The sequence below is a fragment of the Dermacentor variabilis genome, chromosome 5 (assembly GCF_050947875.1).
Source record: "Dermacentor variabilis isolate Ectoservices chromosome 5, ASM5094787v1, whole genome shotgun sequence".
NCBI classification, from domain to species: domain Eukaryota; kingdom Metazoa; phylum Arthropoda; class Arachnida; order Ixodida; family Ixodidae; genus Dermacentor; species Dermacentor variabilis.
This window is the reverse complement of record NC_134572.1, coordinates 112,592,860-112,612,232: the sequence shown is the minus strand read 5'-3', so window position 1 is coordinate 112,612,232 and position 19,373 is coordinate 112,592,860. Positions and strand designations below refer to the sequence as shown.

The 19,373-nt window shown below is 40.9% G+C and overlaps 1 protein-coding gene across 2 annotated transcripts in view; it reads left to right on the top strand.

The window, feature by feature from the left end:
- LOC142583063 (PTB domain-containing engulfment adapter protein 1-like) overlaps positions 1-19,373 on the top strand; it is a 52,849-nt gene that overhangs the window by 963 nt on the left and 32,513 nt on the right. Inside the window, exons 2-7 of one of the 2 annotated variants that reach the window (XM_075693346.1) lie at positions 8,184-8,313; positions 10,291-10,308; positions 14,063-14,127; positions 16,746-16,817; positions 16,902-17,000; positions 18,248-18,385. In XM_075693346.1, coding sequence (XP_075549461.1) covers positions 8,253-8,313; positions 10,291-10,308; positions 14,063-14,127; positions 16,746-16,817; positions 16,902-17,000; positions 18,248-18,385 — 453 coding nt within the window. In that variant the 5' untranslated portion in view covers positions 8,184-8,252. The remainder of the gene's footprint in view (positions 1-8,183; positions 8,314-10,290; positions 10,309-14,062; positions 14,128-16,745; positions 16,818-16,901; positions 17,001-18,247; positions 18,386-19,373) is intronic. The other variant, XM_075693347.1, reaches the window with a different exon arrangement.

Below are 19,373 nucleotides of genomic sequence, written 5' to 3'. Positions count from 1 at the left end.
TCTCGGCCCTTTGACAACATTGGCGCGGCTGCACATATATAATTCGGAAACGGTGCCGTGACAGCTGCCGCACTTTCGTGGCTCCGCGCGCGGTTGTTTTTCCGCTGCTGTACCCAGAATTTGACCAGCCGTCTCCAGCCCGCTGCTTGCCACGGCAACACGCAAGAAACCTGTCGCGTCGGCGCGCTGATTGAAGGGAAACGCCAGCCGTCGCGCCATGCGTCCGCAACCTGACGTTCGGGCGGCCTTCGGGCTCCCTGCAGGCATTCATCGCTGCCGCGACTAGACGCTATTGTGTGTCGGCGGCGAGAGCCTGTCGTCCTCTTGAGCGCACACTTTTAACTCGTCGACCCGTTTTATTGATGCATTGTTCTTCCATCTCGGTCTTCTTCCTTCGCCTCCCCGGGGCGGGGACATGTGGCCCGTAATTCGCCTCACTGACTAGCTGGCACGCGGTCTCAAATTGCCGTGACGTCTCTCGGGCCTTCGGTGAAAAGGGCAATCGGCCGGAATATCGGACGCGTTGGCTGTGCTACGAGGAAAGCTTCGTCACATGACTACTCCACTCGTGGAGTCGGTACGCACGAAGCTGTAGAGGAAAGTTATATTCGGGTGGGCGCGCAAATAGCAGCGACGCGTTCTGAGTGAACGCTCCTGAAAGCGAGTCGAACTTGCCCGAGGGACGTGCGAAACTGACAAGCCTGCGTGACAAGCTTCGGCGGTAACTCCGTGCGAAAATACACATTGTACTACATCTGTGTGAAGCAAACAAGAAATTACTTCTGGCGCCCGAACTGCTGCGAGTGCACACCAATGTCCTGCTAGGTTGCACAAATCTTCACATATTACTGGCACCTTTTAGCATCTACTATGTAGCTGCTGCTGATGGTTAAACATGCCTTCATTTTTAATGTTTTTTAGTCCCAGTGATTGGGTGGCGCATCTTCCCACCCAGTTTTAGCTACTTCTAAAGGGCCAGGGATAGGAAAACAGTCAGCATTCTCAACCGCGATCGTATGCTACGAATCTACCTAGACATGTGCACATTTCATTCCATATAAGAATAGGTTCTTTCGCGACTCATTATTGTTGCTGCAAGGTATTTATGCAGCCATGCACTCTCCATTAACTTTTGCACTTTTCGATGGACCCCAAACAGTAAAATTCAAGTTAGCTTGAGTGCTAAGTTATTGCCATTGTTTTTGCAGTGCCTTGTCACTGGAAAAGGTGATATGGTAGTCAGGAAAACATGCCTGATAATGAAGGAATGTATTCAGTCATGGCAAATGTATGTACCCAGCAATAACTATTTCCTTGAGCAAAAACAGAACGCAGCTGATGCTAACACAGCATCAGTAGGGTAACATATGCCAATAAAAGTCGTTTGACAAATGTGCTTAAATGTTGTTGCAGCTTTATGTGGATTTATTTGCTTACAATCATTCTCAAGGTCAGAAAACATTGGAGAGTAGTGGCTACGCAAAATAGCTGTAGCAATGTATTATGAGTGTCGAACGAAATGTTTTTATGCGAATAGTCATGGAGAATTATTGTAGAAAAGTGTATAAACATAATGATAAAACCATAGGCAAACCTAGTAACTATCCAATATGATTATTTAAAAACAAATGAGTGCAAGTTACAAAAAGTAGTTTCCTTGTCACAGCATGTTAGCTAATACTTTCATAAATGTATTATAATTTTCGATAGGGACTAGTGATGTGGGAAGGGGTTCCAAGTGTCCTAGAAAAAAAGTTGCCCATGTATGGTTTTTGTCATATGTTCCCTTTATTGTGGATTTGGAAAAGTCTAGAAAACTCTGGAAAAGTCTAGAAAACTCCAACCCTTCTTTTTCCTTTGTGAGGGTCTGTCTGCCTGTGCACCGTAATTCCTGCATCCTGTTCTTTTTTGTTCTACTCCAACCCGGCAGTGTGCGATAGCCACTTGCTTCTCTTGCTCCATTAGAAGCCTGTGCCATGCATTACCTACCTGTCCCGGTCACGTCTGATGGCGTCCTCCTCGCTCCACCCCACTTCGTGCCTTGCCCCATCTTCCGGATTTTCTTTCCTTTGCCTTTTGCGCAACTCTTGTTTTCACTTATGCCAACTGAGAAGGGAGGAGGTCACGAGCTTCTTTGCCAACCTTGAGCAACCAGCCATTCTCTCTCTCTCTCTCTCTGCCCAACTTCAAGTGCCTTAGCAAACTTGGGCTGTCCTTGAAAAAAGAGGCACGCAATTTCTTGCACATCTCAGGAAGGGATTTGGCTTGAATTACAAGTAAGGAGCTTGAACTTGAGGCGAGATATGGCACGCATTCACAATTTCTGTTGATCTTGGTTGTTTGATTCATCCTTATATTGTAAATATTGCAGCCTTTTATTTGTTATTTTTGCAATTGGTAGGGTAGCTTTCTAATTTTATTTAGGTATGATTTTAGGTAGTACTATCTGAAAGAGAAAAGGTTGTATCATTGGCCGATTAATAACCTTACATTTGCCTCCTTAGAATTGACAGCATGCTTTGTTTACGTATAGGTTCTGAACTATCAAGTTTGAATTAGTTTGCCATTGTCTGCTTTAGCATATTCGGCAAAAGCCAAGTACCATAGTTCAAACCTATCTGCTTTAATTGATCTGTCACATGCAGTTCAGGGATTTGAACAGATAGCTGACAAAGTTTGCTCGAATTCATTTATGTGGAATGCAAGCCTACAAAACATGAACGAAAGGAAGATTTTCTTGTTTTGCATGCCTGTCTTTCTCTAACATGGGATTGATGGAATTGCATCATTTTTGTTGTGAAGCCTTTTGTAAGCTCCAACTGCTTCAAATTAAAATTCCATAAACATTTTTATAAATATTTGTGGAAATATAATAAAAAAATTTAATAAATGCAGCAGATTCAATTCATTTGGCAGTTGACTTCTATCATCAAATCATTCATTATCTAGGACACCTTGCATTATCTGAAGTCCGATGTTTTGGCAGTTGTCCTTTGTTTGTGGCTATCGAGTTTATTTTAGATTACTCTTACATATAAACAAAAACAGACTCCATGTTGTCAGCATACCCACTTCTCCTCAATACCCATTGCGTTATGAAATCGGAAAAATACCATTTACATGTGCTAACTACGGATGTCAGGATATAAACTATCAAATACCAAGGCTACTAAACATTGTTGAGCAAGAAATTAATTTTTATGCACCTCACTTTAAGCAATGTATAAAAAGCCTTCTCATACATAATCAAATTATACATAACATGCTATCACACTAAAATTTTTTCATGCACTATATATGTATGCTTTAATCTCCGCTGTAATGTGAATTTACAAAAATTGAAGCATAGTCTTTTCACATAGTCATTGTATAATGTGTAAATAATCTTGTTTATTTGTATTTTCTACCTTGTACTTGCTCGTTCCTGTTATATTTACTTTTTTCGTACATTGAATTATCACGCAAGCCAAATGCGCTTAGGAGCAAGAGCCCCTGTCAGGCCATATGGCCTTTAGCTCTTGTATCCACTTTCTGTAACAAAAAAAGAAATAAACTTCAAACTACACCATGTCCAGGTCCCAGAGAAATTGGTGGCAAAAGTGTATGGGTGGCAGAAGTGAAATTCCCTAAGCAGTAATTTTCTTATGCTATGTCTTGTGGCTGATGGTTGACTTAATGAAGTACCAGCTGGTTTTTACAGCGACGCTGTATAGCTCTAGCATCCAAGGAAATTTTTGTGTCGTAAGCGAAAAACTTCCCGAACGTGGGTCGATCCCGGAGATAGTGCAATACCAGCCCGACCCACGGCGGAGGTGAAGCAGGCTTTAAGCACAGCCCATATGCACTCCCCTACATGGGCCGATACCGAAGATAGTGCAGTGCCGAGCCAACGCCCGGTGGAGGTGCAGTTCGCCATTAGGGGCCCACATACACAGCTTCGCTTGTCATTCTTCTTCAGAGTGGAAGGGCGCAGAGATTTTTTTTTTTATACTTGTGCGGTGTAAGTACACTTAACAAGGTTATAGCACTCAATGTTGTTGCAGTCCCCAACGTAGGCCAGTATTCTAAGACAACCATTTTTCAGGGAGACCTTCACTCTTGCGAGATTTAGCATGGCTATCATTGAAGGTGTTGGCCTCTCCAGGTGGCGCCATTCCTGGCACAATGCCAAGCACGCATTCTTGGCGCAGGGCCTAGAATGCTGTCGCCCATAGACGAGGTATCAATGCAACCGGAACTAGGCGTGTGAAATCTTGCGAAAGGGACATCTCTGAAACTGATTGCTCGACAATACTGTCCCCTTTTTAAGATGCCATAAATGATTGCAACTTTTCTTTACTGTTTAATAAGCCATGCTGCTTTTAATGTCTTGTTTCTATTGTTGTTTTACTATTTCATCTTCAAATTTTTAGTTGTGCAGTGGCTGGAATAAGAAGCTTGCAGATAGGGCAGATTTGTTCTCTGTGCTAATAAAGCATGGGAAATACTGCTCGAAGCAATTGTAAAGCAATGTGGTCACTGGTGAACTATCACGCATGCACTAGCCGTGAAGGTATGGGACAAATTGTTTGAAAACATGTTTTCCTGCTTGCACAATTGTGTACAGACGTCAGAACAAGTACAACTTATATCTTGGTTTTATGAACAGGTCTTGTCAAGCAAATCTCCAACATTCAAAGACAAAATGCATAGATTGTATTAGGCTTAATTGCTAGGTTACACTACGAGCGTTGCAAATGTCAGTTTTGCTGTCGGTAGATTAATATACCAAAAAAGGTTTGAAAATGAAAGCTTTGGTGGTGCTGTTTTTATATATTTTGGGCCAACCAACTATGACATCATGAATTTTGGCCTTGTCTTCTTTCTCCTAGTTAATAATTAGAGTGTAAATTACAAGATGAGAGATATGTCACAGTTAACTTTTGTTGGCTTTTGCTGCAGAGAAAGGGAAGGACCCAAATGCATCGGGCTACATTGAAATCCACAATGTCATTTATGTTGCCAATTTTACTGTCCACGAACAAGATTTTCAGAGAAAGGTTTAGCCTTTACCTTCATTTGAGAGAATGCTTCCATCATAAAGATGCATTTAATAGTCTCGAAAGTAATTCACACATTATGGCATTTCTCTTGAGTGCAAGCATGCACGCAAGCTTGCTGGATCACGGGTGTTCACGATGTGCTCCGCAAGACCATTCCAGTGAATGATAGCCTCTGGCAAATAAGATGAATTAAATGCAGTGGTTCTACCAGTAATGCATTGAAGCTTAGGGGTTGTGTAAACGACATGAGGTATGGTAAGGCTGTACTAGAGGCAGCGTTGAATGATTTGCACTATAGGCTATCTTGTGAAATACAGATTAGAGTGACTAATCTCCATGATTGCCATGTATAAAGGGCGATGATTTAGTGTTTGTTACACTCGAGTGGCAGTTATTTCTGGAAATTAAGTGTGCGGGATGATTTTGAACCAACTCAAGGGAATTAAATAAGCCTGACGAGGTGACCAAATGGGTGATGCGTACTTGAGTTGCAGACAAACAAATGTTTGATAGACAAGCTTACAGGTAGTTACAGGAGTTCCATGGAAATTGTTTTAGATACCGTAGTGTGCATGATGCTTTAGCTGTTTCTTTTAATAAACATTTTAACAACTTTCTGTATGGGAGTGGACCAGCAGAGGTTACTCAGAAAACGAGCACTGAAGTATATATATGAACACACGTGGGACACTAAGGTATTATTGAGCAATTAATTGGAAAAAGAGTTTGTCTGGCTGAATGTCATTAAATTGCATTTTTTGATGTTAAGTGGCATTTGCGATGATGTGCACCAAGTGGTTGTGTGATCGAAGTCACTTTGAAGCACTAGGTGATGTGACGATGAACAGATTTTGTGGCAAATGATGCACTCATCTGCGAACAAACGAATAGTTGATTTAATGTTACATAGCAGGTCGTTAGTGTAAATGAGGAACAGCAATGGGCCCAGAATGCTTCCTTGAGGTACACCAGATAGTACATCACTAAATGGACATGAGTGACTTAACAACTATGAACTGTTTGCAAGATGACAAGAAATTCTTTATCCATGAGGTTGTTAATGAGTCTAGGTTAAGGAATGTGATTTTAGGTATTAAACATGAATACACGATGTGGTCAAATGCTTCTTGGAAGTCTTTTAGACTTCAGTATGCAATCTATTTGAACGTTCTTGCCCATACTGTGTAGCAGTTTGTTAGCAAATTCCATTATTTGAGTCACATGAAAAGCCTTTCCTGAACCCAAGCTGGTTAGTAAAAAAAAAAAAAAAATGCTATCGAGATGCTGCACAATGCTTTATACAATCTATTCAAAAGTCTTGCATGGGGCTGATTTCAATGATATGGAGTGATAATTACGTGCATTTCTGACAGGAAAGCTTTACCAATTTTCATGCCCTTGGGTATTTCTCCAGCTAGCAACTAACAAAACATATGAAAGAGAATATTGCTTGAATGTATGACAGTACTTTTGGGAGTTTTTGTACCTATGGTAACACCGGCAAAAGTTGATACCTTAAGACTGTTTATCAATGCTGCAATACCAGTGACACAGTAGCTGCTGCAGTATTAATTTCTATGGGGCTCATGTATTGGTAATCTACATCTGTTGATGGTAGAATGGTCTTCCTGCAGGAACACTGAAGTAACATAATTATAAAATATAAGTGGGCATCCTTCTTGATTAACTGGCGCTCCAGTCTCATTCAACAAGGGAAAAGAGCTGATGTGCTAGTAGGCGATATCGTTTTCCATAGTTTTTTTATGTTGTGCGCCATAAGCGATTGAAGGTCACGGGTATTAAACTTGGCTGTACCGATGGCACTGCCACATTCTTTATCGCCGGTTTTACATGTCTGCCATGAAGCTGGTGTGCCAAGGCATCTGACTGGGCAGCATTGAAAAGTCACTTTTTCTTGTTTTTCAGTGCACACAACATTCGGTGAAACCATGGTTTAGATGCGTTCATGCAAAAGGAGTGTTATGATATGAGTGTATTAATTCCAGTAAGGAATGTTTAAATAAAGGCCAATTGTCATAGACCGAATGCTGAAAAAACATTGGAAAGTATGTGTTGCAAAATATTTGCCAGCCGAGATTAATTGCAGTGTAGTAATCAGCATGGTTATAATCAAAAATGTGTATGTGCTAGTGCATTGTGTGCATGAAGAAATGGAAAGTGAAATTAATAAAGCTGGGAAATTCAGCAGCACATGATCACTAAATCTCTCAGAACATGAAATAGCACTAATACTGTGGAGATTTAGGTGCACGTTAAAGAACCCCAGGTGGTCAGAATTTCCGGAGTCCTCCACTACGGCATGCCTCATAATCAGAAAGTGGTTTTGGCACGTAAAACCCCAAATATTATTATTTTCTTATTTGGACCGCATTGGCTCAGTGAAAGTTCCAGAACCTTGCCAAGTTCACTCCTTGGCCCCCTTGAACAGAATGTAGCCCATTTTTACTGAAGAGGAATTAACTAGGCCCTAGCAGAAGTGTCATAATTCATGTTGCAGAAGCTGGTTCAAAAGCCTCCAGGCGGCAGTGCCACCTGTATATTCTTTTTGTCTTTTCTGGCTTGCCCAGTGTTCTCTTACTGCAAGAGTGGTATTGGTATTTTGGAAGTGCAACTTCTTAACACAGCACTGGTAAAATAATTTTTCTCTTGTCACTCGAAGCAAAGATGTTATTTGCATAGCGCCCATGAAACTTTTTACTTTGTACTTGTAGATGAATGTTAGGAAAGATTAACACAGGCTGTAAATTATGCAGTAAGGTAATGAAATACTACTACCAGAGGCATGGCACATGGTGCAATACACAAAGATAAACAGCAGGGACATAGAAGTAGTTGGTGCACCATCTTATGAGTATACTATATTTGGAGATGAGTTCAAGTATGGTTCTTGTATAAACGCTTCTACACTGTGAACAAGTATGTATTGATAGGACTGTCATGACTATCCTGTAAACATGTATGGATGTGCTTCCAAGTGTATACTTGGAAGACAGTGCTGTATCCACATTTCTTAATTCCCATGGTTTGTTTAAATTGTGCTGGGCATGTAAAATATCAGAATTCCAACTTGCCCAAATGAGCACCGCATTGACCAAAATTGCTTTTTTTTTCCCCCTCCAGGTGTGGCATCATCCTCCAAGATCTGCCTTGTGAATAGTGTTCTTGTGTATGTAAATATAACCACTCATCATGATCAAGCAGTCTTCCTTCCTTAAGTGGGCCCAAAACAACAAGAATTCCGTCAAAAGCAGTGAGTACATGGGAGCAGTTCAAAAAGTGTGCAGGTTATGTAAAAGTGTCAATTTGCCCATTTTCTGGTCTTCATGCATGTTCATGTTCACTGTGGTTTTTGTTACTCTTTGTAATAAGTAGTGGGAATTTGATGTAATTCGCGTCTGCTACTACTACTGGGAGCAGGTTCCACACAATTCTTTCATTCTGAACTGTTAAGATTCAACCCAAACAAAATTTACTGGGTACTATTGCGTGAATGAGTACTTTGCTGCATAAACTCTTAAGTTATCCTCTTGTTATTGAGTAGTTAATTGCAGAATGCATAAATGTACAAAGTTATTGTGGGAGACTAATGTTTGTGCAAGTAGAATGTGTATCAGAACAAAATTTGCATAAGTAGACTCCTTCTTATGCCACTAAATTTCTTAATCTCATCACACTAATTCTCTGGCTAACAAATTTGTCATCCGTTTTTAGGAAATGGCCAACAAGGATGTTCACCAATAGTTTTTTTAGTTAGTCACATTCTGCATTTTATTGTAATGCATTTCCCTGGAGTGGAAGCATCATACAATGCATGTGAAACTAATTATTCAGACAAATTGTGACACAGGTTAATTTCGACTCAGTTGCACAAAGTTCAAGCACATAGGTGATTGCTGAGAAGAGTTTATCCTTACTTAGGAAGGCACTAGGAATAGTTAAGGAAAATGATATTGCTAGTTTCACATTAGATTAGTATTGCTTGCTCTCCTGTTACTGTCAGGCAAATCAAAAGGAAATAACCTTCCCCCACCTCTTCAATTCAGCCCCATCTGTATTAGTCCACTGCTGGCCATATTGTGTGCTGTATTGGATGTTTAACTAGAACAAAAGATTCAAATGTGATTGGATGAGGCTGATTGACATGTTCACTCTTTTGTCGAACTGGAACAACTTCTTTATTTGGTGTGCTTTGCTAACTAACCAGTAAAGGTGAAGTTCCAAGTTCTTAGATGTTAGTCTTGGGACATCTATGTTGTATTCTGTACATCATATATTTTGCATGTTAATGTGTCTAGCAGAAATGTAATGCAGAATCCACTACAGTAGCTTAGCGATTATGGCATAGCGTTGCAAACCTCGAGGTCACAGGTTGAATCCTGACCGCTCATGTACTTTTATTTAGATGCTCAGTAATGAACCCCAGGTGTTCAAAGTTAATCCAGAGACCCCCATTGCAGCATGCATCAAATTAGGCCACGATTTTGGCATGTAAAACCCCACAATTTCCTCATCTGATAACAAGTGATACATAATCAGGTTGTCGTTATGGTACATAAAACCCCACAATTGTTTTACATTCACTAACCAAACTAATACAGTTTAAGAATGAAAAGCAGCAAATGTATGCAATATTGGGTACATCAGAAAGTGCAAACTAGCCAAAAACTAATTTGTTTAATAACAATAAAAATTGTTCTTAATGTCTTTAAATCACTGAAGACTTCAGCAGCTTTGACCACGTGGCAATGTATCCCAAATTAAAAGCATGCGAAACAGTTTGCTTGCTGTAATTTATTGTAACATCCTGAAAAAGTTTTTCTCAGTGTCAGTATCTACCAGGGAGACTTTTGGGATGAATTAGCCAGGGAGATTATTGTTTATTTTACTAAAACAAAACAAGGCCGGTATAGTGTCACACTATTATAGTCTGCTTTTATTCCCAAACTGCCATTAGCCCTTCGTGGTAGGTCAGAATCGCTTGGGCCCAGCCCATATAGGCTGTCGGTGCACCCATATGCCATTTTGACCTATCACAGAGGGGTATTGGCAGATTTGGAATAAATAGATGGGACTAGTTTTGCGTTACACCATCCCAAGGATGCCAATGTTACGCTTCACAACATTCATTGCACATAAAACGTATGCCTGCAGTAATGATAAAGCATTATGGCTGAAAAGGCTGTACAGTACATATTCTTATAGTAGTTTGATTTTGCATGACTTGCAGAAAGTGAAGTTGAGCTGGGTAAGTGTTTCTCCAGCATATTATGCTGATATGCTCATAGTTCATATGTCAATAGAAAAAAGCTAGGATAATATAAATGCATGTGGTTAAAAGAAGGGTGAGCTTTCATGAAGTGTTTTAGGCCAACACAATGCGCTACAAGTTCAGAAAATTCAATCTTGCTTCTATTAAATCTTTGAGTGATTCGCTTTTTTGGGCACTTAAGGAAGCTTGCAAATTATGAGAGAGAGTCTGTGCACTCTTGGGCTGTATCTACACTGATCCATCGTGCAAAGTAATATATCTGAGCAATGATAGTAGCACTGTAGTGTGCAAATGAAGTAAAATGGAACATTACAAAGTAAGGCTGCTCGCATTCCGCACTGAAGTATATATCGAATGGTGTCTGCGTGCTGGCTTTGAGAGCAGACAAGAGCATTAGGATTGGTGCTTCCCACGGGCCTATCACTTCTGAATTGAGGCCATGGTTACTTCATATTAAAAATATAGTTGTAGTTGCTCACATGGCCTCGTGATTCATGCCACATGCACTATTGTCCTCTATCTTCACTCAGTCCTTACAGATGAACATGCTACTGGGTGACTGGAAGGTTGGCAAGGTGTTTCTAGTGCACAAGTCGGGTGACGTCTTTTCGTCCCTTAACTACATACCCATATTTTTAACATCAATACCTTATAAACTTGGAGCACGTAATTTATTGCCATCTAGTTACTTTTCTAGAGACTAGCCGTTTTTTTTCTTGAGCATGGTTTTCGAAAACACCGTTCCTATGAAACACAATTGATAGCATTTACTAACGAGTTGTTAGCAGCTTTAGACTGCTCACTGGATGTAGTTTGCATTTTTTTAGACTTTGCCAAAGCCTTTGACATTCTGTCCCATAAACTACTGGTCCTCAAACTTAACACACTTAAAATTGATGTCAATGTTATTAAATGCATAGTGTTTTTTTTTACACAATCACACACAATATGTGATAGCTAATGAACTTAGTTCCCATTATTACCCACCGTGGTTGCTCAGTGGCTATGGTGTTGGGCTGCTGAGCACGAGGTCGCGGGATCGAATCCCGGCCACGGCCGCCGCATTTCGATGGGGGCGAAATGCGAAAACACCCGTGTGCTTAGATTTAGGTGCACGTTAAAGAACCCCAGGTGGTCAAAATTTCCGGAGTCCTCCACTACGGTGTGCCTCATAATCAGAAAGTGGTTTTGGCACGTAAAACCCCAAATATTATTATATTATATTCCCATTATTGTCCAGTGGCGTCTTGGGTTCCTCAGGGTTCCGTGGTCGGGCCCCTTCTTTTCCTCATTTACATAAACGATCTCCCCACATCAGTTCTCTCTAATATATGATTAGTTGCTGATGCCTGCATATTGCAATCTGATCTCAATGGTATTTCTCATTTGTGTGACACTTGCCAAATGAATCTGAACACTAACAAGTGTAAATCAATGAGAATAACATGGTCTGCTATTGATTCTAATCCGAATTCTTATATTATTAATGGTTCCCTTCTAACTATGGTTGATTTAGGTGCACGTTAAAGAACCCCAGGTGGTCAAAATTTCCGGAGTCCTCCACTACGGCGTGCCTCATAATCAGAAAGTGGTTTTGGCACGTAAAACCCCAAATATTATTATTATTATTATTCTAACTATGGTTACTTTGTACAAGTGCATAGGCATTCACATCACTAATGATCTTTTGTAGAACGTACATGAATACTTTATTAACATAGCCAATCACATGCTTGGTTTCCTTCACAAGAACTTTTCCAAAGCCCCAGTATCCTTAAAATTACCGTATTTACTCGCATAATGATCACACTCGCGTAATTATTGCACCCCTGAATTTTGTCGTCAAAATTCGATTTTTTTTCTTTCCCGTATAATGATCGTACCCCGAACTTATTGCAGCTATATGTCGTGTGCCAAGACTAGCTAATAATGATCGCACTTACCATCTGTCGAATGCTGTCAAGTGCTACGCAAACGACTCTTGAAGACATACCAAGCAGTCTGCACGCATCGAACATTCTTAAGCAGATGCCCAATTTCATTTCTTTCATCACTTTCCGCACTCCCATGAAAAAAAAAAAAAAAAAGCTACAACCAAACTTGCCTTGGCATTATTACTTGTAGGCTTCATAATCGTTTTAAACCAACAACAAAAAAAAGGCACCTTTCGATTCTTCTCGTCTGCACTCGTGAGCACTCAACAAATCACAAGCGGCAACTATAGTAGCCACGTTTACACTAATACGTTAGAAGTGTACCCCATTCATACGCCGACGCTTGTAACACAGCTAAGATATTTGCCCACCCTTAGCGGAAACGTGCCGTATTAGGATAGTAGTGAAGACAAATGCCGCAGTTTCTACAAGCATGCCCGGCATGTGTTTCTATGTCACTGGCAGCTATGGTTTTGTCGCTGACTTGGCGATATTAACGATATTATTCATTACTGATACGGAAGAAACTGTTTAAATGTGTGTAATGTACTCACGAGAACAAAAGTCTAGTTCAGCGCGTTTGACTTGCTCCGCCTGCCGCCATATTTGTTTTGTTTTCCCGCACTGTTACAGCGGCATCCGCCTGCTTGTTGACCTGTTGTCATCCCGCAGCAAACGCAGGATGTAAAAAAAATTCTTGCGGGAAATTTAACCTGCGTAATGATCACACCCCTGAATTTGTGTAATTTTTTACAAAAAGGTGTGATCGTTGTGCGAGTAAATACGGTACTGCTATACAAGACTTTAGTCTGATCCAAGGTAGAATATGCCTTGCCTGTCTGGGATCCCCCAACTAGATCAATAATTACCTCTATAGAATCACTGCAGGATTGTTCTGCACGCTTCGTTCTCTCAAGCTATTCACGTCATTCTAGTGTTTCACAGATGAAAAAACTTTAGATCTTCCTGACCTTTCTGCACACTGCCGCCAAACCTGACTATGCGTATTTTACAAGGTTTATTACTTCAATCAAAACTTTTCACCAACTTCTGTTCACCACCCCTCATTATGTATCATCATGCATTGACCATCATCTCTAAGTTATGGTGCCGAATTGCCATACTAAATGTTATTACGAATCCTTTGTTCCAAAAACCAGCATCGACTGGAATCACCTGCCTACCTCCGTCGTTTCCCTCACAACACCTGCATTTTTCAAAGCTGCAATTGAAGAAAATTTGTAAAAGTGTAACTGCTCTTATATTTTTGTTTGTATCTGCTCTTACATATATAATGTACATGTATATATTTATTAAATCTTTTTTTCTGTTTGTTCACACTATCACTCCTCTTTGTAATGCCTCACGGCCCTGAGTGTACCTGAGTAAATAAATATAGCCAATGTTCTCTGAAAACATCTGTGCAAGTGCTATAGTCCAGTATGTACAAGCAGTCATGGCATCTTTTTCTTTAATGCCTGCCTGAGCTTTCTTCAGAGCCCAGATGACAGTATAAAATCTAACCTTGGGAACAGCTTGCACAATTTTTTTAGATTTTATAGTGTTGTATTGCTCCTAAGTAACTCCTCTACTGATGGTTTAGTTTGCTTTTTAATATCATGTGCCACTGCTGGTTGGCAGCTGACAAAATTATTATAACTTGTCACTTTCAGTCACACTGAGTCTTGACCATCATGCGTCCATCAGAGCTGTTTCTTTCGTAAATGCTAGTCATGTGATGCAGGTTCTTATGCATAGTTCTCTTATGGGAGTCTTCATCCTTCTGCTTATCGTAGGCGGCCGTAGATGGATCCATCCAGCAGATGCTCTCCAGAAAGGACATGTTGCATATCTGGTCAAGGTATGTTGAGAACTTGCCACAGCAAGACATTTATTGTTCATCTATCATTTACCAATTGCATGAGCCATGTTTTCATATCCCAAAACATGTTTCACTTGTATTGGATGCCTACTGCTGTCCTAACTGCACCAGAAGGCTCGAGTTGCAGATTGCAGCTGCTGGGTTTTTCTTTTCTTGTTGTTGTTGTTGGTCATGCCGCTGTGCCAGTTAGCATTTCCTGCGTTGCTTGAGTTGACTTGCAGAGCCCTTTTCATCACTATGCAATCACAAAATTGAGCAGTCGCAAAAGGGCTTCCATGGTGGCTTAGTGTCTATGGTGTTTCACCTTTAAGCCTGAGAGTGTCGGATCAAATCCTGGCTGCATGGCCGCATTTCGATGAGGACGAAATGCAAAAAATATCAGTCTACCGTGCATTAAGTGCATGTTAAAGAACCCCAGGTGGTCAAAATTCAGCTGGAGTACTCCACTGTATTGTGCCTCATAATCTGAATTGGTTTTGGCACGTAAGTCCCCACGACATAAATTTCTTAGCAGATACGAGTCTTCTGGCCTGTAAAAATCGTTGCTTCATTCACTGGTTTCTCTCTCTCTCTCTCTCTCTCTCTCTCTCTCTCTCTCTCTCTCTCTCTCTCTCTCTCTCTCTCTATTTCCTTTTTTTTTAATGTGTGTTGTTTTTCTAACTGTAGACTAGAGCATAGACAACGTGACTGGTTGGCACAAACGCTGGTTCACCTAAATTTTACTCACATCAGAGTTCAGCCTGCTGGTTTAATCCATTTCTGTCTCGTGAATTTTGTCTGGTGAGTGAGGTTGTGAGCTTCATTCCCAGCTGCAGTAAAGGGGGCATGACACGGTCACCCAACAATTTGCAGTTTTCTGTGAGAAATCGTAGTAGAGGGTCTATTATGGCTATACACATGTAAAAACTGGGCAGTGAAAGTGCAAAAGCACCTTTCTGTCCAAAATAAGAGCTAGAACTTGCCGGCTCTAGGCCCTGCCCTCTGGCACCCTCCGCCATATTGCCAAACCATGTGTGACGTCATGTGCTACATGGAACTGAACCATTGTCTGCTACAAAATCGGCCACAGCACCACGTGACGTTGCAGCATAGCTGCCGTTTGTTGCCGTATTTGCTCCCGATATCGTATGTCATGTCCTGTGCACCACCAACTTCGCATGATGAACCAAGCGAACAGCAGACGCAGTGATGGCGTAGTATACACTGCGCATTTTGAATTTGACCTCATTGCCACCACCTCAAGCGACGAAACATGGCCTACGAGGTTTGCACATGCCAGCCGGTACGTGCAAATCTATATGTAATAAAATCATGTCACTGGCTAATGAGGTTTACTGTGGACCAAATGGGTCGGTGCACCAACATAGTCGGCATCGCGTCTGGCTGCAGCCTCAGCTTTTTCATAGGCATCGTAAACTCGGCGAGCGAATGCAAATCATCATTGTAGCAGTCTGGCATGAATTGTTCAGAGAACCAAACAAAAGCGTCAGATGAGTGCCAGTCCTTCCCACCCATATCATCTCCCAAGCCTTACGCTTGACAGGCTCCTTGTGGAACTTCAAGTACGATACGGAGCGCCCTTTGCACCGTGCACTCTGGCACTCCCCAGTGCTCCATAGGTGCCGCAGTGGCATTGTTTCAGCCGCTGCAAGTTGAACAATTCCACTGGCAAGCTGCACAATGCAGGAGTTTCCCGCATGTGGGAGCAGCTGAAACACTGGTTCCTTTGCCTGATATACATACTCGCTCAACAAGCATGCAGCTTGTGGTGTCATGGCTCGCGAGTGTGCCAGTGTTGCTTCACTGTTATGCCGTTCAAGTGTAATATGAAAAATTTAATTACAAATTACGTGCTGGCTCAAATGCACTAAAATTTTGTCAACACGTTCTTGAACGCGCAAGGATTACCTCACACAATACATATATGATCGAAAATTGGGTGTCATGCCCCCTTTAAGGTGGAATGCAAAAATATTCTGGTACTGGGGCTTTGAGGGACTGTTATGGAACTACAGGTGGGCAAAACTAACCTGAAGTCCTCTGTTTTATCTCCTTAGGATGTTATACTGCATCAATCACTATTTACTGCAACTCCAAGATTCATGCCTTTAGCATTGTAATCTGTTGCTGCTGTTATAAAAATAATTATCTTGCATGTAGTCATGCAAAACCAGCAACTATGAATTTATGCTTGAATTGTCTTGAGTTTAGAGGTCTAATAAAATGTAGTCCTCTAGAGAATGAGTTGTTACTTCACCCAGTGACAGCTATACACATATATGTTCACCTACTATGACTACAAGTATCGCAAGCAGTTACTTAGTTGCAATCTCATTGTAAGTAGCAACATTTAGTAGTGGCACTGTTTAACACGCAGACCAGCACGATTTAGAAACTTGGGCACGTTTTGATTGTGCATGTCTGTCCTTACTTTTTTTTACTACTACAGCATTTAGGCTTGTGCAGCTCCTGTTGACAATGTATAGTGCTCTGGTGCACTCTGTGTAACTGCTTGGGTTCATTCTTCGTAAGCGATATATACTGCTTGCTTGATACTTAGCAGAATGTATTGTGCACTGTCTCGCTTTGTTCCCCAGTTTCTCGGCTTCACTGAAGTGGAACAGTCCAAAGGCATTGAAGTGGTACGAGAAGGAATACGCAAGCTCAAGGTATACACATTTTACATATGATGCGATTTGCATTATGTCAAAATGTGTGGCTCCAGGTGCTTGATCGACTGACTCTCATTGCAGTTTAATCAGCAGCTGAAGAGGTCTGAAGGTGGCAAGGTACCGAAGGTGGAGCTGACGATTTCAGTTGATGGTGTTGCTGTGCAAGATCCCAAAACAAAGGTATGCTTCTGTTTACATTTTTCACTGTAGTGTTCATACTGCTGGTGCAACCAGCAAACAAGTTTTCAGTTGGATGCAAACTTTTGTGCTTTGGCTGCTGTAGCACTACTGCCAGTCCATATGACTAGATAGCATGACTAACATATTTTCATAAGGGATGGGAATGTACTACCATGTTGGGTCAAGACACATGAAGTACCTGTGTCAGAGCTCCCAGTAATACTTATTCTGGGAATTCACTAATACTGAGTGGTGAAATTCCATTTGGAACAAATAAGTTGCAATATTGCAGGTGCCTTATCTGTGTGCACGTGCATATTTTTCATGCTCATGTTTCATTGGCACTAACTGCACTACATTTTCGACAGTTTAGGGACATACCTTATTATACTGCTATTCAAATACTTAAACTTGAACTCTTATTGTATATTTATGAGAGAAAGTTGGCCAAAATCTTCAGTAGTTGTCATTGCCCTTCCTGGTCCAAATTTTTTAAGTGAACATTTGTATTGCTTGCACCTGAATGCCAAAAGTTAGGGAAAATGAAAGAAAAACATTCACACTGGACTTTTTGACAATGAATTGAAGGTTCTTCATGAAATATGAGAAACTTCGTGTATTGTGAATGCATGTGGTTCCTCAGACTCAAATGCATTATCTGCTACAGCTTGTTTCGTCAATAAGGTGACTGGTTACATACACTTGGTTATTGGGAAAAGTAATTGAATTCTAATGAGAATTTCCAAGTAAGCAAAGTAATAGTTCGATTACAATACGTACTATCCAAAAATATAATTGATTACAAGTAATTACATGCAATTTGTTACATACAGCTCTGTGCCCAAGGCTGGTTACATGGTTTGGGCAGCAGGCTCCAAAACTAGAGCCTAACCTTAATGTGATGTGGTGCATGGACATTGGCAAAATTTCAAGGAGAGCCATATTTATTTGCAGCACAATGTCGACAAATTGGTTCATTAGCATTGCTGACTCACATTTCCAAATATATTTTGTTTGATTTTCTAAATATTGCAGGAACCATTGGACCAGAAAGGCTGGATGAAATTTTAATCTGCAGCTGCTCGCTTCAAATTTTAGCGGTGAATTCTGGAAGACTAATCAGATAGTTTCCTTGAATAGACCAGCTTGTGGGAAATCTGTATTGCGCTTTATTCTATGCAGTAGCATTAAGAATCTGCTCAGTGCTCTACTTTTGTGTCACGAGCTGGTTGCCCTTTGGGTTGCAGAGGATATTTCACCAGCACCCGCTGCATCGTATCTCCTACTGTGCGGATGACAAAACTGACAAGAAGTCGTTCAGCTTCATTGCCAAGGAGTCGGATGGCGAACGGCACTCGTGCTTTGTGTTCTCCAGCGAAAAGTTGGTGCGTAGCACTATATTTACCCAACTGCAGCAAAGCTTTGTTGCCCTTGCTCAGCTCTGGAGTGTCTTAGCTCCTGTGTGCTACATCAGTCCTTTTAAGTGCTTTTCATGTGTGATTTGCCATAATCCCCACAATGAACACACTGCATTATTTGCGATTGTGTAAGTAAAGCCATTATGAGGACTGCCACGAAACAGAAATAACAATGAACAAACATTAGGGTCTAATAGAACAGTAGTATAATGAAATGGGAAGTGGAAGTGAAAGAACTTTCGGCAACTCAGAGTGCAGGTTGACCGTTTACATTAAGAAACTCTTCCAAACTTTGGACACTCGTTACACGTGTGGCATTCTTATGACTTCCATACTTAAATAGACCAAGCCATTATGTTCCATATTGTATTCCACTCACTTAATCAGGCCAATATTGACACTGATTACATTCCCAAAAACTTTATTTTTCTTTAAGTACTGCTTTGTGTTAGAACTACTAGCTTATAAACTAAGGGTTCTCTGACATTCTGGCAAAATTTGTGTATATATGTGCAAATACAGTAATTGTGTGGGTCTGGTTTGTGCATATGTCTGCTTTCCTTTGTGGACATCTGTGTGGCTTATACGTGCAGGTTTCTGTCTAGACACTTTCATATGGTACATGGTTTATGTGTATGGCTAGATTATACATTTCAAGACAAGATATGTAGTGGCAATTGTGCAGAAATATCTGCCAAAGCGACAGAAACTGCCGTTGTAGCTCAGTTGGTAGAGCCCTGCAGGCAGCATGCAGAGGCTGCAGATCTTGATGCCTTTGTCAGCAGAGTTACCCTTTCTACTTTTTTCTTTCACTTTTCCTTCATGAATATAACCCTCATATAAATTATAGCATCATAAATTTTATTCATTTCTCTTTTCCTTTTCTTAGCTTTAGGATGTTCTTTTACGTTGGTTGCTTGCCTAAAAATTGAATACCTGCTACAGTAGCTTGGTG